Source organism: Ctenopharyngodon idella, chromosome 3 (genome assembly GCF_019924925.1).
Source record: "Ctenopharyngodon idella isolate HZGC_01 chromosome 3, HZGC01, whole genome shotgun sequence".
Lineage (NCBI taxonomy): Eukaryota > Metazoa > Chordata > Actinopteri > Cypriniformes > Xenocyprididae > Ctenopharyngodon > Ctenopharyngodon idella.
The window spans coordinates 40,807,377-40,833,278 of NC_067222.1; the positions used below are offsets into that span (position 1 = coordinate 40,807,377).

Consider the following 25,902-nt stretch of genomic DNA (forward strand, 5'->3'; position numbering starts at 1 on the left):
ACCCAAAAATGAAAATTCTGTCATTAATTACTCACCCTCATGTCGTTCCACACCCGTAAGACCTTCGTTCGTCTTCGGAACACAAATTAAGATATTTTTCATAAAATCCGATGGTTCAGTGCCATCATGGCTCATTGACAGCAAGATAATTAACACTTTCAGATGACCAGAAAGCTACTAAAGACATATTTAAAACAGTTCAGGTGACTACAGTGGTTCTATCTTAATGTTATGAAGCGACGAGAATACTTTTTGTGCGCAAAAAAAACAAAATAACGACTTTATTTAACAATATCTAGTGATGTGCGATTTCAAAACACTGTTTCAGGAATCTTCGAAGCTTTACAAATCTTTTGTTTCGAATCAATGGTTCGGAGCGTGTATCAAACTGCCAAAGTCTCGCCCCCCAGTGGTGAACCATTGAAATTTCGAAACCCTTATGACATAACGAAGCCTCATTTACTGAAATCATGTGACTTTGGCGCTCCGAACCACTGATTCGAAACAAAAGATTCGTAAACCTTCATGAAGCAGTGTTTTGAAATCGCTCATCACTAGATATTGTCATAAAATTGTTATTTTGGTTTTTTTTTTGTGCACAAAAAGTATTCTCGTCGCTTCATAACATTAAGGTTGAACCACTGTAGTCACATGAACTGTTTTAAATATGTCTTTAGTAGCTTTCTGGGCATCTGAAAGTGTTAATTATCTTGCTGTCAATGCAGGCCTCACTGAGCCATCGGATTTCATCAAAAATATCTTAATTTGTGTTCTGAAGATGAACGAAGGTCTTACCCATCTCACGACATGAGGGTGAGTAATTAATGACAGAAATTTGGGGGTGAACTAACCCTTTAAATACAGTGTGAAAGCAGGGTCTTGGGCAAAAAACTAGATATATGGCAATTAGGTTTTTCCTAAACTGAGTTCATCTATTGGGAAAAGTTCATAAACTGTTTAAAGTATTTACATGACCATACACATTGTCTGATTATTAAGCATAATCAGTTTAAGTTTGTGCATGTAAACACACTCAGTTTAATGGTGTAATACATATAATAGGCTTGCATAACAAACATTTTTTTCTTGCCTAGGATCCTACAGGCTTCATTCATGAGCCGTGAACGCATTTCTGTGTAAATCGATGGAATGTACATTGTACATTTCTACATACACATTCAATTTAATTTCACAAACAAGACATAAGAATGAACAAATTTGCACAGAAATTGGAAATTCGAGGCCCGATGTGAATGGTGTGTCCTTCAGAAATCAACTGAACATGATCTGAAATTGAAGTGAATATGATAAAAATGAACTCAGTATTTGTTTTGATCTGTTTATTTATTACAAAGCTTCATACCTAAGGTAAGTGTTTATTGGTTATTTGAATGACCTTTGTCTATGTTTGTATGTTAGCATTAACTATTGTGTTACGGTGAGTAAAGGAGGAAATTATGAACCAACATCTTATGACTAATGATGCCATCAGACCTTGTGATGGCCAACCTGTTGATACTGTATAGCATTTACTCTCAAAGGGTCATCTCATCCCATCATACAACCATTACACCACAATAACAGAATACATAAACATACTTTCTGCTTGATTCTACATTAGCATTATAAATATATTTTAACAAAAATAAAGCATCTTTCCACAACTGTCTCTTGCATATGTCTTCTTATGACATATTTCCAGGACAAAAACCTAGTTTTGAGATATGCTGTAAAATATAAGCAAGAATGAAATGAAATATTGAGAAAATGATACTGCTAATACTTCCAGATCAAAGAAGATGAGCTCCTCTTACATTGGACTGAGAAATGGAGAGGATGAGAAGGAGAGATCGCATACATAAATACTTTATTCTGGCATAATGACTGCAAACACTGCCGTCTGTAAGTCTTTGTTCGTGGACAGGCAGTTGAGCTCTTCGGAAGGACAAAACTTTCTAGAGGCACATTGGAAATAGCAGTTTAAATGTTCTGGACCCAAGAGGACTAAGGTAGAGAACAACAAAAAAATAGCGTCCATTTTAGCAAGGTTATATGACAGTACATCCCTTAATATCTTCTTCCTCTTTTTAAATGACTGGAGTCCATTGAATTCGTCCATCCTTCGAGGGCATCTAGACTCCTGATTGAGTGCATCCAAACCCAAGCATGGTCTCTACAAACTTAGTGTTCTCCAAAAGACTTTCTCCTCATCTTTGACCTTTACGAGAGTTGTATACAAAAACAACAGAGATGACACAAACATCATCCCTTTCAGTTTCATTTCCGCCCAGTGTTTGACCACTTAATAATTAACTGAATACCAATCTTGTTTGTCTTCAGTGTTTGACAGAGTACATAGAAAGCACCTTTGGTGTTGTGTTTGTGTATAATGTTCCTCTGGATACAGTATCTTTTTTTGAACAGCAATGGGTCAGTAGGGACAGAATTCAGAGGTCGAAGTCCCAGTGCTGCTGGAACATTACGTAGCCACTGTTGTCTTTCAATCGCTCGCTTGATGTGGTTTCACCTCATGTCCACTGGAGGGAGAGAAAGAAAACAAAACGGCTGTTAACAAACAACTGCTTTTTGGTTGAATTTGGTGCAGTTTTAAAGTTATTTGACTGTGATTTTTTTCCTTAGTAAGACATGCGGTTTGTGTTTGAGTGACACATATCCACCACACAGTGATTTTATTTTAATGTGTGTTATCAGGCAGTCTGTGCACATTTAACAAAGAAAGACCAATGTGAAAGACACAATCTTTGTGATCAACTTCACCAAACCATCAATCCACACATTTTCATTCACAAACACTCAAAATTAAGGCAAACACACAAACTCTTTTCCAAAAATCTAGTGAGCTGCCTAGCTAGACAGTATTTTAAGGCATCATAGACACACTGCTGAAATAAAGGCTATTTCAAAATATGCTGCTTTCTAAATTACCCCATTTTGATCAAATTAATGCAGCAATGCATGGATCCTTCACAAAGAAAGCAATCACAAGCAAAGCAAAGTACATATATTTCATTCAAATAGGTTATTTTACCCAATATATGTGTGCTATTTTTATTCTTATTCAAATATTTTATAATTATCTTAGCAACAGGCTATGCTAACAATATGATCATTTATTGGAATAAATTGGAGTTGAGCTTCTGAGAAGGGTGCGTAGTTGCTGTTTATGAAAATCTTTCCAAAAGAAGTAACTTCCATTTCAGTTGTTTCCTTAAGCCCAAAGTATACTTCACTTTTTACGCATACACGAGGGTCAGCGTACAGATGCGTGATGCAAATTTCGTCATCAGAAGATTACGCGTATACTGTATGCACACCGCCAGATTTTTGTAACCGCGTGTACTTGGTACATGCGCATTTATTTTATTTTTTTGCAGTAATTAGTTTATCCACAAGGTGGCAACCGTGCTCTGGAGGTGTCAATTCACAAGGTAGTCAAAGAAAAACTGCATAAACAGAACAGACCGGAACACATGCAAGCTACAGCGACAATGGAGGCCAATATAGAGGACAGATTGTGTGAAGAGGTTAGAAGGTACCTTCATTTGTACAACTCTCGCATGAAAGAATACAAATACATTTACATGGGTTGTAACTCGTGGCGAGAAAGTGCTCAAAACCGTGCAAGATTGTGCGATCGATTGTATAAAAAAACAAAGTATACCCAGGGCTTTAGAAGGTAGCTGCCTAAACAGCAAGGCAGCTCACTTGGTTTTGGAACAGAGCTAAATTATAACATGGTGAACACAATTTGATTTCATGAAATAAGTTGCATCAAACAGACAAACCCATGACACATGCAGCAAAGCGAAAACAGCACAGTGCAAACGACTCTCTAGTTCAGTGTTGCGTGACTCTGATTGGACGTCTCTCTCTTTCTCCTGATTGGTTCATGCCGATTGGTTGAGAAGTGGCAGCGGTTCTGCCTACAGCTGTCCTACCTGCAGAATATTTTGGTCCGCGGAGTGTTAGGAAATGTTTGCCTTTTACTGAATATCCTTGTTGATCTGTGCTGCCACTGCATGCTTTCTGTGTTTCCGTTTTTTACCGTTTTTAACTGTGCGTGGGCCTGGAAACACAAGTTTGGGGAAGGGTGCAAGTAGATGATGGGCAGAGTGTGGTTGAGTAGAAAAAAAAAAGAAGAAATCAAGTAAGAAAGAAAGAAAAAGAAAGAAAGAAATAAAGAAAGAAAGAATTTATGGCCTCGGGGAGGTGTAAAACAGACTGTAATTGCACTTCATAAATATTTGAGCCTTATGAGCTTCCAACCCTTTTATCTCGGCACACGAAAGCAGAAACCTGTTGAACCTGAAGGAGAAACCTCAGACACACGTTTACATGCTTCAGCATTCACACATACCTGTGGTCTTTCTTATCCATTCAATTGCATCATTGGCCAGCACGGTAAAACACAAGCTCACACAAACATTGACGTTTTGCAATAGCAGACTGACCAACAGGTGTGTTTGTCTGTGGTGACAGCACAATGCCATAGACCGCTGAGTGCACACTCCATAACCAAATAGTCATTCAAAGATCAGGCTAAACATTCTTTGTATGTGTGCATGACATATATACCTGTGTCTGCCTCCACATGCTCCATCACGTGATGCTGTGATGTGCACACGCATTCCAGGTGATCCTCTAACCGGACAAGAACCTCCTTCAATTTCGCTTTCTTACGCGATGAGAACTCTACCTTCGCCACCTGGAAAAAGAGAGATAGACCGGGTTATCATCTCAGCTCTGTATGTCTAAATGTGTATACTTTTGCCATACATAGTTATTAACAGTATTCAAATTTGATGTTTTAGCTGCACAGATTCTTAACTGATAGGGTATATGACCAGTAGCACAGCTAACTGGCTAACGCTGCCAAATGGTGGAAACAGTGGAAAAATATGTCGAACAATTCCTGGGCAATAAGCCCAAAACAGTTACATGTTCCACAGTTAACGCCCCACTGCAGCACACTAAACTCAAAATAACCACACAGCCTTACACAGGGGTCGACTCATGCCTTTTGTTGTGCTAATTTTAACGCTTAGGCCTCCATTCCTTATCACTGTTCTGCTAATGCTTAGCTGTCAGTATTCACGGTAGGTGGGTGGGTATATGTTTAGGCCTATTCTGTTCGTTTTTTAATTAATGCTGGTCTAAGGTGAACATGTTTCTGCATTCCACTAGAGGTCTGCATAGGCTTTAAACTGTGGCCCGTACCCGAGATCGTTTGACCCGACCCCGATCGGTACTGTTATAGTTTAACCCGAACCTGAAATCCGTCGCTGTAGAGATGTACCCGTTTTCTTGCTATCATAAGCCAAAACAGCTTTGTAAGACCTACACTAACTGTCGGGCTCAGGTCGGGTAGCAGACCTCTACATTCCACTGCGCTGCTTTTCAATTTTCCAAAACGTGATACTCAAGTTAAAAGAAGTTCAACTTTTACAAAAAAAAAAAAAAAGCATTGTATTTTTTTCCATTCCACTGCCCACGCCTCACTTTTGTTTTAAATGCAAAACTCACATTCTGTGTGAATCACCTCGAAGCTTTTAAGAGGTCTTTTTTTAGTAGGGAAACAAACACTTAATTTGGTAGAAGTTTGGCTTTATGGGTTGCTAAAGAGGTTCCTCATAGTACAGTGAGGAATGGTACTCCTCCTCAAAAAAGTTATCCTCTTTTGCTCCATCAGGAACGACCTAGGAAGTGACCGAACTGCCACAGTAACGCACATTAGTTTTGTTTATATAAACCCTAAACCAGGGTTCCTCCAGCCCTGGAGGGCCACTGCCCTACAGAGTTTAGCTCAAACCCTGATTAAACTCACCTACTTGTATTTATGTAGTATCTCTGAAGACCTCGATTAGCTTGCTTAGGTGTCTTTGATTAGGGTTAGAGCTATCTCTCCAAGGCAGTGGCACTCCAGGGCTGGATTTGAGGAATCGTGCCCTAAAAATTGCAATCTGACTGACATATTCGTGTACATGTATTCTGAACAAAGATTCAACTCATGCGCAGAGCCCAGTTGGCGCATTCAGAACTGAAGAAAGCCACCACAATAATGTCACCAGAGCTACTGCGAGAAATATTCAGTCTCCTTCACTGACCAGTTCGTAAGACGTGAGACATAAATGAACAGACATTTGTAAGAGGTAATATGTACACATACGCACTGAGTGCGCAGAACAGCATTTGCAACGGGTTGGTCAAGCATTCATATATGCATTTGTGTGCATATTTTTCTGGCTTCAAACACAATTACTAAATTCAGTGCATGACTCACAGAGTGCAAATAAAAACTCAGTCTACCGTGCAAGTGCAATTGGTTTAACATTATGGAAGAAATGATGCAACACTTGGAAACTCCCACAAACCTATAGCATACAGAGCGTCAAAATGAAGGTGGGGAGCGAGAGACAGTGAGACAGGCCAGTTGCAGTCTCTCTTTCCGCCCGGTTACTGGTTTATGCCTCTTTCCCCCTGTCTGCTGCCCACCTCTCCCTCCTCTTGGACATTCTTGCGCTTGGTTATATTTACAGAGCCAAGTCTAAAACAGCCCGTGGCGTGCAAGAATGTTCTGTGACTGAGGATGATGGGTGAGACAGACACTGAGGGGCTTGAGAACCAGTCGGGGGGTTGGGTAAGGGGTTCAGGAAAGGGTCATAATAAGAAAAAGAAAGAGTCCCCACATCATCCTTTGCTGCCCCCGCCCCAATATTTCCATTCAAATTCAATTTATCATTGCCTTTGCATCTCGGTTTGAAGTCCGCCGTGACTATGCCTGAACTTCACACATGCGATCACCCACATACTCGAATGTGCTTTATAAAAAGCCCCAAGTTTCTCAGGAGGCCCTTCCAAGCTCTATTTATAAACCACTGTGCTTTATGCCGCAATGAAAGCCCTGCGAAATCCCAGCGCAGCGCACTAATGGTGTGACATCTGATCCAGCCCCGGCTCCAGCAACCCCAACCCCCTCTGACTCGCCCTGCGCTCTGTGAGGACTATTGTCCAGGGTTCGGATAATTGGCATTGGGATTTCCCCACAAGAAAGGTCGATAAAGAAAGGGTGAGAGAAAGAACGGGCATCAGGAGAGGTGCATCATGGGTAATTAGCATGAGAACAAAGGGAAATGGACACGTAGCCAGGGGACGGGCAGTTTTCCTGCACATCTGTCAGTGGGTAAATCTGACGACAAAACGCTGCGGATAAAGCGAAACCGAGAGCCGCGGAAAGAGCGGGGGTCCGATGGCAGGCAGACGACTGGTGGGGCGACCCGAAAAGAAAGAGGGGTGTGGGGAGCAAGCGTTCTTATTGAGTGAGTGACAAAGAGAGGCCTGAACAGGAACAAGGGATGCTGGGAGGGGGGAAAATAAGGGAAACTTTTATCTCATGACCTGCATGTCTAGAGTTACAGAAAGTGTATGGGCAAAATCTCTGCTGTAAAACACACACACTGGCACTCAGACAATCATGAAGATAAGGAGAAAAGGTGATCTAATCTGTGCACTTCCTGTCATAGCCCTTTAAAACTGTCCCTAAACACCAGCAGAAAGGCAGAGAGTGAAAAGATGGAAAGAACACTATAGATGTTACAGCAATTACAGCCCACCACATGCAAACAAAAACAAACAAAAAAGAAGAGAGAGAGAGAGAGAGAAGGAGAATTGCATTGCACTGTAAGAGCATGAGTTTGCATGTTTAAAGTTTCTCAAAAAATATTTAATTCAGTAGTATTGCAATGCAGAGAAATGATATATATATATATATATTATTATTATTATTACATATCTTCACAGACAGATGAATAAAAAACAGATACATGAGACACTGTAAACATGAGCTTACTGTAAGTGAATCTCTGAACACAGAGCTATGTTTTTCATTCTTTGTCAGATACTGTACATCAGCCTTTCCACTCTGATACAACAGGGTCTTTTGGAATATTCTGCTGTTTTCATTTTCTATATTAATACTACATTCATTTGAATTAGCACTATTTGTGTTTCCTCAACGTTTGCGTCAGAGATGGGGGATGTATCCTCACTAACCTGGGCCATTTGAGGCTCAGAATCAACACTAGCAACACACCTTATGCTTCCAGTGCCAGAATAAACCATGTATGATTTCCCTTCACCAACCTCTAAAGTAGAAATCTAAATCTGGCTCATCCAAACATATAAACACTCACCTTTTGAACCACATCACATGTTGTATTCATGCACTCACTTGCAAACATTCCAAATCAGGAATATCCTCTTCATTAGGAAAGAACAGCGGTGTGCCGGATTTAGTAACTTTAGCAGTCTGATTAACCAGCGATGAAAATAAAATAAACAGCACCCACACGCTACAGCTGCCTATCTAGATGTTCCTACTTCAAGGAAACCACCGCTGCCTTGTTCATTGTTGATGCCGAGGATAAGTTTTCCAAATGGCTCAGTTTGGATTCAGGTGTGCTGATTTAGAGATGGAGTGATATGAAACCTCAAACCTCCCAGAAAACCATATAAAGAGACATCAAGAAGAGATTAAACAAGATATTGAAATAAAGAAACTTCTGTCATCTTTTACTCACACTCATGTCATTCCAAACCCGTATCAGAGTTGTTTTTCCGACCTAAGATATTCATAATTTCATTTTTTAACAACCATTTTCCACCCACTGTGTTTGCTTCTCTATCTTAAAAGATATAATTCCACAACTTGCCTAGACCAAACATTTGGGAAAAATAAGTCATTTGTTGCTTGCTAATTTGAGGCAACATGACCATTGAGAGGTCAACTTCATGCAAATGAGCAAGCGATGTGATGTGGCGACCCTGGGAGTGGAGTCAGTAACTGCGTTTACAGTACATGAACTTAAAAAGTTTGATTTCAGTGGGACTAAAACAATAACTTGTTGTTTTAAAATATCAAGTTTGTATTTTGTTTAGTATGTCTACATACTAGCCTACATCAAATATCAATCCTGTTTTTCATGATATGTCCCTTTCAGCTTTCTGCTGTGATAACCAATGTTTAAATGTGGCCTTCCTCTCACACTGCAGGTCTGAGTCCCCTCACTGTAAACTGAGGTTTATTCTGTCTGGGCTCCAGCTCCTCTCCCCTCCCCCAGTACTCCACTGCAGCACCTGTTGTTGTAGTACTGTGTGATGATGTTTGCATGCGAGAGAGTGTGAGTGTGTGTGTGTGTTGTGTGTGCGTGTTTTAGCAAGGCTAATAGACACAAACTGCAACACAGCGGTTCTGGGAAAACCATTAGTAGTGTACACCAGTACTATAGCAAGAGAGAGAGAGAGGAGGGGAAATGAGGTGAAAGAGACTGTACAGATGGACAAATACGAACTGTACAGGAGGTAACGTATCACTCAATATTTCACCTCTAGGAATGGAAGTCCTGATTTTAGTTAAAAGAGCCAAATGTCTTTTTGATAGAAGCATGTGCACAAGGTCCACCTAACCTGAAAAATTTAGCCTGATTTGAATAAAACAGCAACATTTATGTCATATTTTATTGCTGATTTGACATTTGTTACTGAAACAAAATCTTTGGCAACTGGTTTGGAGATTTCAGTTCCAACTCAAGCAGATAGGAGCTGTACTAGCATGACAAGAACAGCTGATGAGTGAACTGACTTGCCTTAAAACAACTTTAGGTGAAAGAATTGAACAGAATCCATCAGAAGAATATGCTGTGCTGGTAATAAGAAAAAAAGAGAAGCTATCAACTCCTGTTACACTTTACGTAACAGCTCAATCACTACTGTGAAAGAGAGAGGGAGATGGAAAAAGGATTGCAAAAGAGAAGAACATGCAGCCAGAAAAAATTAATATCAACAAATGTAGACAGACAGACAGACAGACAGACAGACAGACAGACAGACAGATAGATAGATAGATAGATAGATAGATAGATAGATAGATAGATAGATAGATAGATAGATAGATAGATTACAGACAGATGACAGACAGACAGACGACAGACAGAGACAGAGATACAGACAGAGAGACAGACAGAGATACAGACAGATAGACAGAGATACAGACAGACAGATAGACAGAGATACAGACAGACAGACAGATAGACAGACAGAGATACAGACAGAGAGACAGACAGAGATACAGACAGAGAGACAGACAGAGATACAGACAGACAGACAAACCGAAAAAAGAAAAATTAATATCAACAAAAGAAAAAATTAATATCAACAAATGTAGACAGACAGACAAACAGACAGATAGACAAACAGATAGACAAACAGATAGACAAACAGATAGACAGACAGACAAACAGACAGACAGACAAACAGATAGACAGACAAACAGACAGAGACAGACAGACAGACAGACAGACAGATAGACAGATAGATAGATAGATAGATAGATAGATAGATAGATAGATAGATAAACAAACAAACCAACAGACAGATAGACAGGCAGACAGACAGGCAGGCAGTCTAGGTGAAGTTTAACTCCAGTAAGTGTTGGTAGACTCATTATCTGGTGTTATGTTCCACACCCAGCAGTGTCTCCTTTGAAACGAGCTTATCACTGCAATGAACCAAAGTACAGCAGAAATGTGGCCAAGCAAACACACACACACACACACACACACACACACACACACACACACACACACACACTCCCTGTGCAGTGAGGCCTATTTACAGTCTGTCTTTTTTATATCACGGCTCTGAACAGCAGTAGCTTGTGCAGACCTGCTCCTTTTTTAGGATGAGAAGGAAAAAGTAAGAGAAGGGTAAATACATCTCTTAAGGGTTTTTGCTCAAATATATACAACCATAGCTGGAAAGAAACACACATAATATATTCTCGACCCATCCCTGTGCTCAGTGCTGGAAAAAAAAAACGTACAAGACTAACATCTGCATTCATTTTATGTGGAAAAAATGGGTAGTGCTATACAATCAACTGAACGTCCATTCAGAAGATTGTGGAATATGAAGAAATGAAGAAATGAATAAAAAATGAATAATTGTATGTACACCACCATTCAAAAGCACTTTTTACTTGATGACAAATACAGTAAAAAATACAGTAAAATTGTGAAATATTATTACAATTTAAAGTAGCTGTTTTCTATTTGAATATATTTTAAAATGTAATTGATTCCTGTGATGTAAAGTTGAATTTGAGCATCATTACTCCAGTCTTCAGTGTCACATGATCCTTCAGAAATCATTCTGATATGATGATTTGATGCTTAAGAAACTCACTTGCAGCTCTTCTCTTCTCTTCTCTGATGATGTGTTTACTGACACAAGGGTGGGGCAACCTGTCACTCACATGAGATCGACCAGTTGCAAACCACAACCATTCAATAAATTCCCCATGGACAAAATCAAGCCCCACCCTACATTTTTTCTTGTTTGAGAAGCCGCTTCACTCATATATACGTCACAATAGGAAAGAAAATACTATAGCAACTTGCGTCTCATGCAGACTTTAAGTGGAACTAAAAAGGGGTGTGGCTTGGAGTAGGTGTGGTCAGCATTACTGTGGGTGATATTTTGTACCACTTGTCCTGCATCTAAGATGGCTGGAGTTTGACCAAATATACAGTATGTCTAATATTTAAAGAACAAAATATTTTATTGCACACCTGGACATGAGTCTTGGTTCTTAAGATATAAATGTCAACATCTACCCCATTCTGAAATGACTTCACAGGACTACCGAAGCACTGCTTTTACCTTGACAGTCCGGTGCTGTTTTTTGGAGGGGTGACAGCGCATGTTGCCGGTGTTGCAGCAGCCTGTGCAGCGTTTCACCTCCACGCATGGAGGCCATATTAGGAAGTTCGCAGCGGTGGGATCCACTTGACTACGGGGAATCTCGTAGATCACTGTCCGTGTCTTGCACATGGCGGGTACCGCCTCCTCCACTGGACACAAGAAATGAGGATGCATGCAGAAATTAATATCTTAGAATAAATTAAAGGTAAGAAACACTTTAGATAAAGATATTATTTTATTAATTATCTGTTTTATTATATAATCACACCAAACAAAAACACACTAAAATAAAATAAAATAAAATGCCATTTTTCGGTTCATTTCTGGCAGTTATATAAGAAAGACAAAATTTTTGCCTGTGTGCTTCTCTGTAACTGATGCTATCCAGCTAAACAAAAAGGCCCCTTAAAACTGCAAGAGTGGCAAATATTGAAGAGGGTTTTTAATATTTACCTAACCCAAAATAAGCCCTGAGATCGACGTTCGATCCAGAGGTTTAGACTCAGCAACAGTTGTAACAAAAATGGCACATGGCTATTCTGAGTCCTCAACAGTTTGTCTGTGTTTGAGTGAGTGATTGGGAGGTACAGAGGGGCCAAAATATCCGACACACAAAGGCACACGCACACACCGCTGCACTCCTCGATTGATGTGAAAGGGAAGGAAGAGTGGATGTCAGAGCTCAATGTGCCAGTGTGAACTCACAGTTCAGCGAGCTGTGACATGAACTCTGAATGTTTGGAATTTCCTGGCTCGGATACGTTTGTGTACCACCAATCAAAATACTCTCACGTACAATCAAATAAAGAGGTGCCCTCCAATCATTGTGGTTTCCTGAATAAAACTGACATTCTCTGCTTTTTATGTGCTCAAAATTGGAATTGCACCAGTCATAGATGCTTATGTAACATAAAACCCTGACTATAACATTATTAGGAGAGTTCTGGGGTATATAAAAACAATTCAATAATTTAATATTTTGCCGTTATGAACTTTTACTGTACGTTGTTACAAAAATTACTTGTTTTGTTATTTATTAAAAATATATCAAATAAATGATGTTCTTCTGAACTTTCTATTCATCAAAGAATCATGGAAAATGTATCACAGTTTCCACAAAAATATGAAGCAGCACAACTGTTTTCAACATTGATAATAATAATAAATGTTTCTTGAGCAGCAAATCATCATATCAGAATGATTTCTGAAGGATCATGTGACACTGAAGACTGGAGTAATGATGCTGAAAATTCAGCTTTGATCACAGGAATAAATTACATTTTAAAATATTAAAATAGAAAAAAGCTATTTTAAATTGTAATAACATTTTGCAATGACACAGTTTTTACTGTATTTCTGATCAAATAAAGACATCATTGGTGTGAGCATAAGAGTATGGAAGCTTGTTTCCACCATGAAATAAAAAAATAAAAAAGGTAATTGCGACTTTTTATCTCACAATTCGGACTTGTTTTCTCACAATTGTGAGTTATAAAGTCAGAACTGAGTGAAATAAACTCGCAATTGTGAGAAAAAAAGTCAGAATTGTGAGTTATAAAGTCAGAATTGCGTGATAAAAACTCGCAATTACAAGAAAAAAAATGTCAGAATTGCAACTTTATAACTCGCAATTCTGACTTTATAACTCGCAATTGCAAGTTTAAATCTCGCAATTCTGAGAAAAAAAGTCAGAACTGAGTGATATAAACTCGCAATTGTAAGAAAAAAAGTCAGAATTGTGAATTTATATCTCGCAGTCCTGACTTTTTTCTTGCAATTCTGACTTTTTTTCTCAGAATTGTGAGATATAAACTCGCAACTGTGTTATAATGTCCAATTGTGAGGAGAAAAAAGACTGACGTTTTTCTTAGAATTGCAAGATTATATAACAATTCTGACTTTATAAGACAAAATTGTGTTTATAACTCGCAATTCTGAGAAAAAAGGACAGAATTGCAAATTATAAAGTCAGACTTGCGTGATAAAAACTCAAAATTGCAAGAAAAAAAAATGTCAAAATTGCAACTTTATAACTCGCAATTGCAAGTTTAAATATCGCAATTCTGAGAAAAATGATATAAACTCGCAATTGCAAGAAAAAAAGTCAGAATTCAACATTTTTTCTCGCAATTCTCCCATTTTTTTCTCAGAATTGTGAGATATAAACTCGCAATTGTGTGTTATAATGTCCAATTGTGAGGGAAAAAATGACTGATGTTTTTTCTTAGAATTGCGAGATTATATAACAATTCTGACTTTATAAGACGCAATTGTGAGTTTATATCTCGCAATTCTGAGAAAAAAAGTCAGAATTGAGTGATATAAATTCACAATTGCATGATAGAAACTTGCAATTGCAAGAAAAAATGTCAGAATTGCAACTTTATATCTTGCAATTCTGATTTTATAACTCACAATACCGAGTATAAATCTCACAATTCTGAGAAAAAAAGTAAGAATTGTGAGATAAATAGTCACACTTAACTTAATTTAATTTTATTTAGTGGTGGAAACAAGCTTCCATTTAAAAGACTACTTACAAAAACATTAAACAATCTTAATGACTCCAAAATTTTGAATGGTAGTGTATGTGTAGTAATATACTTTCCTAAAATTTGCAGCAACGATACTAGGATGTTTGTTATGTGGTTGCTAAGATGTTCTTAATAGTTAATAGTTAGTAATTGCTATGCACAAATGCAAGGCCCACTAAAGTTGTACTATGGCAATAGTAAAACTATTATCAGTGAAGCACCATAAATCTACAATCTTTCTGCCAAGTTCATGAACTGTTCATGGTTGCCAAGCAACTATATAATTCATCATTCTCGATTACAGAGCAAGAACTAGGCCTACTAATTGATTAAATACTTCTTAACCTGAACATTGTCAAGAGCAGAAGGTCTTACCGACACTCCTCTTCCGTCTGTGGGACAGCTGCAGACTCTTGAGATCTGAGGAACCGGCCTTATATGAGTGATGGTTCTTCTGATGGTGCTTCTGTTTGACCTCCTCAATCACCTCATTTCCAGGACCTCATCAAAACACAGGTTATCCATATTACTTTCATGTTACTCAGCGAAAAGACAAATCACTTTTTCCCCCCCTTTTAAAGCCAAGATCAATCCACAATGAGGCTATTGAAAGTCTTCAGTAGATGCCCTGCAGCCTTTCGAGGCGAAATGGCACTGCAGTGAGTGGCACCAAAGCATGAAATAATTTCCTTCTTCAGAAACTCATTTTTCCACAAACAATGGCTGCTTTATTCACGAGCTTAATTGGAAATTCATCACGATGGATTTCTGGAGGAACGATGTCATATTGGCCCTGAATGTGGTTGCCAAGTTTATTATAACGTCTTATGTACCACTGACAAGCCCAAAGAACAAATCTGAACTCCTGACAACCTCAGTGGTTTTGCCACAGGTACAAATGAGTAAGACAACCATTTTACACTATTTAAAGAAGAGGCGGGACAGTAGGACTCCTGAATACAAAATCAGTTCAGTTATTAAGTGCTGTTTAAATGATTCATGATGCATATAATAATTTCACATTAATAATAAGGTCTGAATTCATATGTGACATAACCAACAAAGAAGAGCCTGACAGCTGATACACGTTTGAATTAAGAGCTTTGTACATAAAAAAATACAAAATAAGATCATCATTATTTTGATTTCAAAACCATATAAGCATCAGCGTGTCCTCTGAAACAAGACTTAATTTCCATTTATTCCTATAGATCTAAACTAGTTGCACTTTGAAGGACATACAGGAACAATAAGCGTATTTATGATATGATATATGGTGTGTTATATGATATTCTGTCAAAAGAACCACTCCACAAAAAGTCAATAAATCAACTAACCACAGTTCACTTACACTTATATAAACGCACACACAAAATTAAATAACAATATACACTACAGAAAAGTATAATAACCCTGGTTGGTCGTTATCTGATATGGTTCTATAGATGTTTTAGCTCGGTTTAGTTTAGCCAAGCATGTCGTGCAGTTAAACATCAAACTGACTAATCTGTGACGGGCAGAAGAACTGCGCCCAGCTCTGAGCGACGAGGGTGGGACCGTCAGGAATGCTGAGAGAGTAAAGCACCCAAACATGCTCTCTGAACTTAAAAGACTGCATGACCACACACAGTCCTGAAGCAGGAAACACAAGTGACATGTCAACAAAAGCCCCACTCTGTTCTGTGTCTCTAGTTCGTCTCATCTTTCCTACCAAATGGAAGGCCATTGTTTTTAAGTTGTTTTTCAGACTCAGTCAAAGAGTAAGCGCTGACCCGCGGAGAGGGAGAGTTCAGCATTTGATCCTGCACAACACACCTTATCTCATGTTCAGATCAAAACTCAGTGTTATGATGTCAAACTCAAGAACTTTGTTCTCTTAAACTCAAAAACACAAGACGGCCAACTGGAAGAAAGTACTACTGTCCAAGCACGCTGAAAGGAATAGTGCACCCAAAAATGTACATATTCTGAAATTTTGTGAAGGAAGGAAATGGACCAACATTGATTCATGTTGATTCAAACCCATATGTGAATGAGCAAATGAGATTTGGGATCTATGCTCGAGGGATTTTCAGTGAATAATGAATTAATCTTGAATTTTTTTGTATGGAAAAAACCTTTTAGTATGGATTTCTTTTGGTGTATTTATATTTGTCAATGGTAAATACAAAGATATAATTGTTTATTAATGCAATTAAAATCTATCAGTAATTATTAATTATTAAATAATTTATTAATTATATATATATATATATATATATATATATATATAAATATTTATTCATTATTTAATGATAGCAAATACAGAATTTTATCTTGCAAATTTTAATTTAATAATATATTTATCATATATTTATACTCTATATATATTTATATAAACTTTATATTAATTTTAGTATTGTTTATACTACAATACTATTTTTTTTTTTTTTCAAATTTATTCACTATTTATTGATAGTAAATACAGAATTTCATCTTACAATTTTTAATTTAATAATATATTTATTATATATTTAATACATAATATATCATTATATATTGATATATAGATATATAGATATAATATCAATATAATACTGATTTATATTATATATACTACAATACTACATTATATATATAATGTAAATTTATAGAATATAGTAAATTTTGATAGAATATTTAATCTTACAGATTTTAATTTAATAATATATTTATCATATATTTGATATATTAATATATAATATATCATATATTTAATAATATTTTTAATATATTTACCTATCTATCTATCTATCTATATATATATATATAAAATATTGATATATATATATATCATATCATTTAATATATTTACCTATCTATCTATATATAAATATATAATTAATACTGATTTATATGTATATAAAAAAAAAATATATATATATATATATATATGAGAGAGAGAGAGAGAGAGATAGAATTTGATATATTAAATATATATATATATATATATATATATATATTTCTATCTTTTTCAAAAGTTTTTAAATAAAAAAAAATTTCATCACTCAAAAATTTCTTCCACAAAAGAAAGTCATTCAGGTTTGGAAACACAAGTGGGTGGTTAAATGATGACAGAAGTATCTTTTTTCGGTGCGTTATTCCTTCAACTCCTCTCCACTCTCACACTGTAAAACTGACACATTTTCATCAAGTATCATTTGGCAGGTGATTTTTATCCACATTAGCTTGCAGCACAATAATTACAGGGACGATCTACCTGCAGCAACCCACTTTTGTGCGCCCTCCTCACGATGCTGATGAAAGCATTCTTCCAGTAACTGTGTAAATTGCTGGTTCTGAACTTATAATCTTTGCATTACCAGCGCAGATCTTTAACTACCAGGCCTCTATCATCAAAACCCTCATCAAACCCTCTGCCTCTAACTCTCTCTCTCTTTCTCTCTGTGCTTTCTCTGAATGAATTACAAAGGACAACATTAGCCCTTCTTCACGGATTGACAGCTGTCCTTTCATCAAACAAAAGTACGTCCCTCCATCTGTGCCGTTTTCTTCTGGATGTGAAAGCGCGAGGCGACAGGAGAGGCAGACAGATGGATGTTGATAAGTTGAAAGGCTGCTGGGAGGCGCAGAACAAGTGCAGCCTGTTCCAGGTGAGCGGAGAGGTCACGTGCGATGACCTCACCGAAAGAGAGACAGCGTTTCCTCCCTAAATCACTGTCAATGCTTTCATGACCTCTAATTATCCGTCCATTAGCGGGAGATACCTATCTGTGCCTTCCTCCTCTCATCATTCGCTCCTCGTATGGACAGTTGACGAGGTTAGCGCTCTGATCTGAGGGATAACAGCCTGCTACTGTTTCCTAAATGAGACTAATCAGAGCGGAAAACAGGACAACGCTCATAACAATAACAGCAACAATATCAAGAATCAGACAAGTGCTTCTGACATCAGTTCAGCAATGCACGGAAATGAAGGACCCTGCATTTTATAATGATCTTTGATCTTAACTATGGTTCCTGAGTGGTTATGGTTAAAGGGTTAGTTCACCCAAAAATGAAAATTCTGTCATTAATTACTCATCCTCATGTCGTTTCACACCCGTAAGACCTTTGTTCATCTTCAGAACACAAATTAAGATATTTTTGATGAAATCCGAAGGCTCAGTGAGGCCTCCATTGCCAGCAAGATCATTAACACTTTCAATGCCCAGAAAGGTACTGAAGACATATTTAAAACAGTTCATGGTTCAACCATAATGTTATGAAGCGACAAGAATACTTTTTGTACGCCAAAAAAACAAAATAACGACTTTTCAACAATATCTAGTGATGGGTGATTTCAAAACACTGTTTCATGAAGCTTCAAAGCTTTACAAATCTTTTGTTTCAAATCAGTGGTTCGGAGCACCAAAGTCACATGATTTCAGTAAACGAGGCTTTGTTACATCATAAGTGTTTCGAAATTTCAATGGTTCACGTGACTTTGGCAGTTTGATTCACGCTCCGAACCACTGATTCGAAACAAAAGATTCGTAAAGCTTCAAAGCTTCATGAAGCAGTGTTTTGAAATCGCCCGTCACTAGATATTGTGGAATAAAGTCGTTATTTAGTTTTTTTGGTGCACAAAATGTATTCTCGTCGCTTCATAACATTAAGGTTGAACCACTGTAGTCACATGAACTGTTTTAAATATGTCTTTAGTAGCTTTCTGGGCATCTGAAAGTGTTAATTATCTTGATGGCAATAGAGGTCTCACTGAGCCATCGGATTTCATCAAAAATATCTTAATTTGTGGTCCGAAGATGAACGAAGGTCTTACGGGTTTTAGAATGACATGAGGGTGAGTAACAAATAACAGAATTTTCATTTTTGGGTGAACTAACCCTTTAAGAAACTAAAACTTTAGGATTACAGTGTAGAAGAGTGTCTCTTTCTCTTTGACTGACGTGCGACGGCTTTGAACAGTCTGACTTTAAAAGTGCTGTTACTGCAACAAAGATCTGAAAATATACCATCACTGGCGTCAGGCATCTTTTACTAGTCTTTGGGTGTCTGTCAGACAGCCTGATTTAGGTCAAGACCAATAAAAATGAGATTACTACAGTACTAAATCTAAAAACTTTATTTTTTTTGATCTACTAAAAACAGATTAAGGTTATATTTCACCCCAAAATATATATATATAAAGGAAAATTTAGCTTATTTTAGGACATTGTTTTCATGATAATTAAGCTCAAATTTTTATTAGCATATTGCTCCCATATACCCATAATCTAAATGGCAACTCTCATTATATTTTCATTACATGTGGGTTTTCATAAAGTGACATGAATGCATGCAAAATCCTTAAAATAGAAAAATAAAGAAAATAATATTAAAAACAATATATATAACAAATATTAAAAATATATAAAATAAAAATTAGAGCAAAATAATATTTCATGTTTTTTCCCCCCTTTTCATTTTGGAGTGAAATATGATCCAGACATGTTCTTAACAGGTGTGCTGAGATCAACCCACACAGCATGTAAAAGCCCGTCATTTATGCTTGCAATGCACACTAATTCTAACCAACATCGGAGCCAAATAACTAAAACACCCGAAAAGTTTTTAAAAGCTAATATTTTCTATCAAACTTCAAAGGAGCCCCTCCATTTGATATATTACGAGTGCCTGTGTAAATACCAGCTCAAGTGAACTCGTGTTAGTGATCACTGTAATATTATCCAAACTAAAAGAGGGTGAAGAAGACACAGAAGGAGGAGGAAAACAAGCAGCAGAACATGAGATTTCAACCCTGCATAAAGCATATTTACTGTTTTACACGCCTGTTGCAACATTAAATGCCTGGAGGGCTTGTATTTATGAAATGAGCCGACGCTCTGTTATCATTATTCAACCCATCCCCCCTGCACACCTATCACACCTATGGTCTCACCGCAGAAACCAGACTGGTTACACTCACACCCCAAATTATACTGTCTTGCTTCTTTTTTGTTTGTGTAATTACCGGTAATTCGCCTGTAAATGAAATTATAGTGGGCAAATGAAACCACTTGCGGACAGCTTAAGTATAGGAAAACTTGGCTTCCCATTTGACGTGACGTAAGCCTGGACATGAGATACATGCTGCTCTAAAAACAGAAGCAATCTGTAAAGAACTATTTATGACTCTCCACCCATTGGCCAGTATAAACGATACCTTTAAATTGTTTGTGCCGCTCATAAAATACAGCTTCACAGCTTTGTGACATGCACCAGATACACTTAAACCACAGCAACTACAACAAACAGCTGTAAATAGCCCTGCCATAGAGCACATGAGATTAGCTACTGAACAAAGTCCACGGAGGTGTCAAGAAAACAATGAGCAGAATTTACCTGGGGAATTTACCTCCAGTAGCCGCTGGAGGTCGCTGATGCTGTTGATTTCGCTGTGGGACAGTCTTTCTATGAAATCTTGAGGGATTGCAAACTCCTTCTGCCGATATGAAAAGAGATCAGATGCGGCATTTGATTTGATGAATCAGAAGTGTATTTCTACTGACAAAAGGTGCATCCGTAGCATCAAATAAAAGTCTTCACAGTTGCTAAATCAGTCACTCGGAATAGGCATTTTTCTTATCACATCAACAAAAGATCCAGTACATGCATTGCATTTTAATATAAAAATATTATATACATGGAAATAAAAGATGACTAAAAGAAGAAATAAAATCTATTCTCCTTTCATCTATACACTTTCTTCAGATTTCAGAGGACAAAATACACATCTATGATGCACAATGCCATAAAAATCGTGAGTTATAATAGCAGCATCTTGAATACATTAAGGACACGCGTCTCCTCATATAATTTCATCAGTTTTTTTGTTATAGGTTTGTCAGTAGGGGGCGATCTTCAATAGTCAACCCTGTTACCACGATTTTGTGCAGTAAATCAGCTGTTCCTGAAAAGTAGACATTTGTTGAAATATCAGCTTGTGGATGAGGTAAAACAAAAATGGCTAAACGAACTAGAAAACACCTCGAAAATAGTCAAACCTGTTACTTTTTTTTTTTTTTTTTACAGGCTTATCTATTTCCCATTATTCATGTATAGCCTAAAAATAAATATAAATATTAAGATGCCACAATGCTTTTTTTTTTTTTTTTGTCTGATGTAAATGCTTTATAAAGATTTTAAACAGACACCCATTTTGTAGAATTACCCTCAAATAATCTAATAAATAAACGCTGTAAATATTCCAGAGAACAGCTGCTTATCACATGTTCACCCGCAACCACAATTGTTGAGTTGATACAATAAAAAATGAAGAATGATATGGTGCTGAGATTCATTTAACTGATACCATTTATGAACCCCATCAGGAAAATTACTGGAAGACAAATGCAGTGGGACTGACTCAATTTTAAGCTATATGCCTATATATAAGGTGAATTATATAAACTCTGCACCAGTGTGACAAGATTCTGTTAGGCTTTTGTGAGATCTTTGGCACTTTACCTCAGCAGTTGCCAGCAGAAGGTGCGAGGTGAGGAGCAGAAAGCAGCAGAATAGGGTTCTCATCTCCTTCCAATGTCAATTTTCCACCCAATAAGAAAGATGAAGACTGTAGGAGCCTTGGAACCGCTCCTGAGCGCAAAGAGTCCAGAACCATACCTTGAAGAGATCTCCCTTTAAATGACCCGAAGCACCAGCTCAAGTCTAAAGAGGAGAATCCAAACTGTCCTGGTACTCCAGGTGCTGGTACTGGTCCAAACACGTCCTGTAATGAATCTCAAAAGTGATTTAACTTGCAAAAGGTCGTCATGGCTGTCCAAGCCTGAACAATCCAAAGACAGAAACCCTTTTGCATTGCCTAGGTCAATTTATAGAGTAAAACTCAAAGAGAAATTCTTCACAAAAGTTTATAAGCGAGTCCATGCACCTCATACAGAGCTCAGCACTAGATATTCAAGAAGTAGGTCGTCATGCAGTGAAAGTACAATCCCACGTTAGTATCCATGAATAAAGCAGAAGGAAAGAGCTCAGAGTTGGTCTAGTTCTCTAGAGTTGGTGCACTGAATGCTGTCTCAAGCACGTCTGATCTGCGGAATATATGCGCCTCCCCTCGCGCTCTGGTAATCACCGATGAGCGCTCGAGGAGGCGGTTGGCTGGAGCCTTATGTGAAATTTAACCCTTCTTCAACCCCTTACCGAAGCGCTTCAATCTCAAATTTGAATTTAAGATGTTGACGGGCCCTCGCTAAAAACTTTATAACCGCGCCTGCAACCTCTTTAGCTGTTAGGATGGAACAATAAAAGCATTGATTTAATTAAACTCTTCATTCATAAAGTCAATAGACATTAATTAAAAACTTAATTAATTAAAAAATTCATTAAGCGCCAGCTAGAAGTTCCTGACACGTAAACAATAATTGAACGTTATTTTTTGGATTCTGCGCAGTGAAACAGTATATCTAAACCGTGTTTCACGTCGTAACTGTCAACATGTGCATTAAAAATATAAATACTTCGGATTCTGATTGGTTAATACAGCAAAAACCAACGATATTACAGGCTAACATCTATGACAAAACGTCGAAACACCTGTTTACCGAGTCGAATCACTGCAGCTACCATGGCGGATGCAGCATAGCAACTGTCTGTCAAATTAGGGACTATATCTTCTAGCGGAAGGATACCACTGAATGTGGTATAAAATAACGTTTTGTAAAATATAAATAAATAAAATAGTGTGTATTCTAAAACAATTAGAACAGAATAACAATCAAATTTTTTGGTCATTTACAATGAATGGTAACACTTTAGTTTAGGGTCCAATTCTCACTTTTAACTAGCTGCTTATTAGCATGCACATTGGTTATTGTAAAACATTTCAGCTGGTTAAATGAAAGTTCACCTGCTGCCTTAAAAATGTTAGTTAACTCAACTAAACATAAGTTAACTCAACTTGAAGATAATCTTTGTTTCAACTCACAAGACAATGCATTATGACAATGCATTTTAACTTAAAGTAATGCGTTGTCTTGACTATTTTTGAGTTGAAACGAAGCTTATTTTCAAGTTGAGTTAACTCACATTTTTAAGGCAGCAGGTGAACTTACATTTCTAAGTTTAACCAGCTGAAAAAGCACATATTAATGCCTTATTCTGCATCACCATATTATACATCCCTTAATACTACACAATATCTAAACTTATACTACCTGACTAACTATTAATAAGCAGTAGACTAATTAGGAGTTTACTGAGGCTAAAGTTGTAGCTAATGTTAGTTAATAGTGAGAATTGGACCCCAAATACAGTGTGACCCAATAAATATATGATACAATAGAACATAATACATATTTTTTTTCTTTTTATATTTGCACAATATTTTCTAATTTTTTATGGACTGATGAAGGTTTTCCTGTATTGCTGCATTTTCACTGCTCTCAGCAGAATTGCTACTTTATGACGTGAGAAAAAACTCCTAGAGTCCAGCTGTAAGACTTACTCAACATCTTCTCAAAGAGAAAAGAGAAGAAGAGCAGAACTTGAAGTATGGTAACTGGCTGAATGACCGAGAAGAACTGAAGGAGGAACGATGACCGGAGGAAATGAAACTTGAAAGATGCAAGGAGTTGAACTGCAATAGTAGCTTGGAGAAATGAAAAAGGGAAAAAAAAAACAGAAAACTTATTAGATTGAATTGCTGCTTTTCTTTCTAACCTTCTGCTTGTTTTCCCTTATCCTTATATGTTTCACTTTCTTTTACCTCATAAAGACATCTTCTATCATAAAGACACCTTAGCACTTTAATAAATATATAAACTCTTTTACTACATTATTAACAAAGTATAGTCAAATAAAGTGAGAGAGAAATACAGTGAGCTGTCTAGCACCTGAGAGGGATTCCCCCTTAAAAAGCCCTTTCACTGGCAGCTGAGCAGTGTGTTCTTACAAGAACATCATGCCCAATAAAGACTTCCACAGAAGCTGGCATGCAGTAAATACAGCTATAAAGTTGTGGAATATGTTCCAGAAGTGGATGACTGTTTGTTTCCACAGATTAGAATCAGTGGAGTCCTATAAGGCGTAGAAAATAAGAATGACAGAAACCTACTAAGTGAATGTTAGGACGTTTAAAGTCACACAGTTCAGTTAGTAACAGAGCCCAAGAGTAGGCTACTAAAAACACAAAGAAAGTTCATAATAGAAAAAATGAGACAAGAAAAAAGGTAGTGAAACATCTAGAATGATATCATGATAGAACAAGTCACAGACAAACAGACAGGATGTAAAAAAAGGAATTAACTTATGAGGTAAATCTAGAGAATGTTGCAGACAGGATGCAATCAGAGTTCATAACACCCCCGTCTACTGCTTGAGATACAGCAGAAGGAGGTGGGTACCTCCTCCCTATCATTAAACCACTCTGTTAAGCTATTTTTAGATTTACATTTTATTAATATGGTTAAGCCACGCAACCAGTAAACAAAACAGAACTTAACCTCCAGACAAACACACACACTCATCACAGAGTCTGGTCCTGTTCTGTCATCACTGTGAGTCAGAGCTAAAGGAAACTGTCCCTTTTTCTGTCTGTTTCTCCCTGAGCACAGATCAATCCAGCTCATTCTGTGATGACACAGCACATCTGAGAAGCACAGACACCTTACATGAAAGCACACTGCTCACACAAACAGTTTATACAGAGGTAATTAAAACATTCTTGTCCAAAGGTATATTACGTTACTCCACCAAGGAATCTGACCTCTATCCAGTGTGTACCACACGGTCCAGCCAATCACTTCTCTACACAGTCCTTTGCTCTCAGACGCTATCACAGTGAAAGAATGCATGCATGGAGTTATTGCTTTCTGTCAGCCCTGCTTTATCACTCGGTTTCGTTTCTTTACTTTACCAGAACATTTGCCGGGTCAATCTGTCTACATCAGCGATACCAGTTTTATGAAACTATTTTGTATTTTTATTCACCTGACCTTTGAATTCAGTGTGTTTTATTTACTGCTCATACTTAGGGTTAAGGGTTTGTTTGTGTGGCGATTTGAGGAGAAATAAAAACTAGAGCCATATCTCAACATCTTGACAACAACATAGCAAAATCTTAACAATCTACTACAACACCCTAGCGTTGTGTCAGCAAACTTTGCTCCACTCACATCTTCTATACTATACGGTTTCTGAGGCCCCGTTTACACTAGTGCGTTTTCGTTTTAAAATGGCATTTAACGCCTAAGTAACGCCTGTTGTTTACACTATGCCGACGTTTTTGAACCTCGAAAACTGAGACTTTCGTAAAGGCTGCAGAGTTCGTTTTAGGCCCCGTTTACACTAGTGCGTTTTTGCTTTAAAACGGCATTTTAAAATGAAAACGATCCTCGTCTACACTGGCGTTTCCACAGTGTTTCAGAAACAATCTCCGTCTACACTACACAGCCGAAAACGCATGTCACATGACCGTCCATGCGTGTACAAGTGTGAACAGTTGCCTCTTGCGCATGTAGGTAGCTGCAGTATTTAAAAAAAAAAAAAAAGTTTAACAGCACAATGGCTGCTAAAAATTACAACAAAGCCAGCAAAGATTGCAGTTCAGTCT

At 37.4% G+C, this 25,902-nt stretch overlaps 1 protein-coding gene across 2 annotated transcripts; it reads right to left on the bottom strand.

Annotated features, from left to right (window-relative positions):
* Positions 1-1,325: 1,325 nt before the first annotated feature.
* On the bottom strand, positions 1,326-22,575 carry pdgfab (platelet-derived growth factor alpha polypeptide b). 2 transcript variants are annotated; one of them, XM_051888434.1, is made up of 7 exons: positions 21,801-22,575; positions 20,676-20,775; positions 14,688-14,813; positions 11,737-11,927; positions 4,597-4,726; positions 3,960-4,087; positions 1,326-2,537 (listed from the first exon to the last, which is right to left on the bottom strand). In XM_051888434.1, exons 1-6 carry the CDS (start codon positions 21,861-21,863, stop codon positions 4,005-4,007), a joined length of 693 nt encoding a protein of 230 aa, XP_051744394.1. In that variant the 5' UTR covers positions 21,864-22,575; the 3' UTR covers positions 1,326-2,537; positions 3,960-4,004. The 2 variants fall into 2 exon arrangements, with proteins under 2 accessions (XP_051744394.1, XP_051744395.1); XM_051888435.1 differs by lacking the exon at positions 3,960-4,087 and having other exon boundaries at positions 21,801-22,543.
* Positions 22,576-25,902: the final 3,327 nt, after the last annotated feature.

What these genes read in the sequence shown, in the direction of transcription:
- pdgfab (XM_051888434.1), bottom strand. Translation starts at nt 21,863, where the DNA reads ATGAGAACCCTATTCTGCTGCTTTCTGCTCCTCACCTCGCACCTTCTG. An exon ending in ACTGGAGGTAAATTCCCCAG is followed by an intron (nt 14,814 to 20,675) that starts GTAAATTCTGCT and finishes TGTTTTGATGAG; the next exon opens with GTCCTGGAAATGAGGTGATT. An exon ending in AACAGCACCGGACTGTCAAG is followed by an intron (nt 4,727 to 11,736) that starts GTAAAAGCAGTG and finishes CTCTTTTTCCAG; the next exon opens with GTGGCGAAGGTAGAGTTCTC.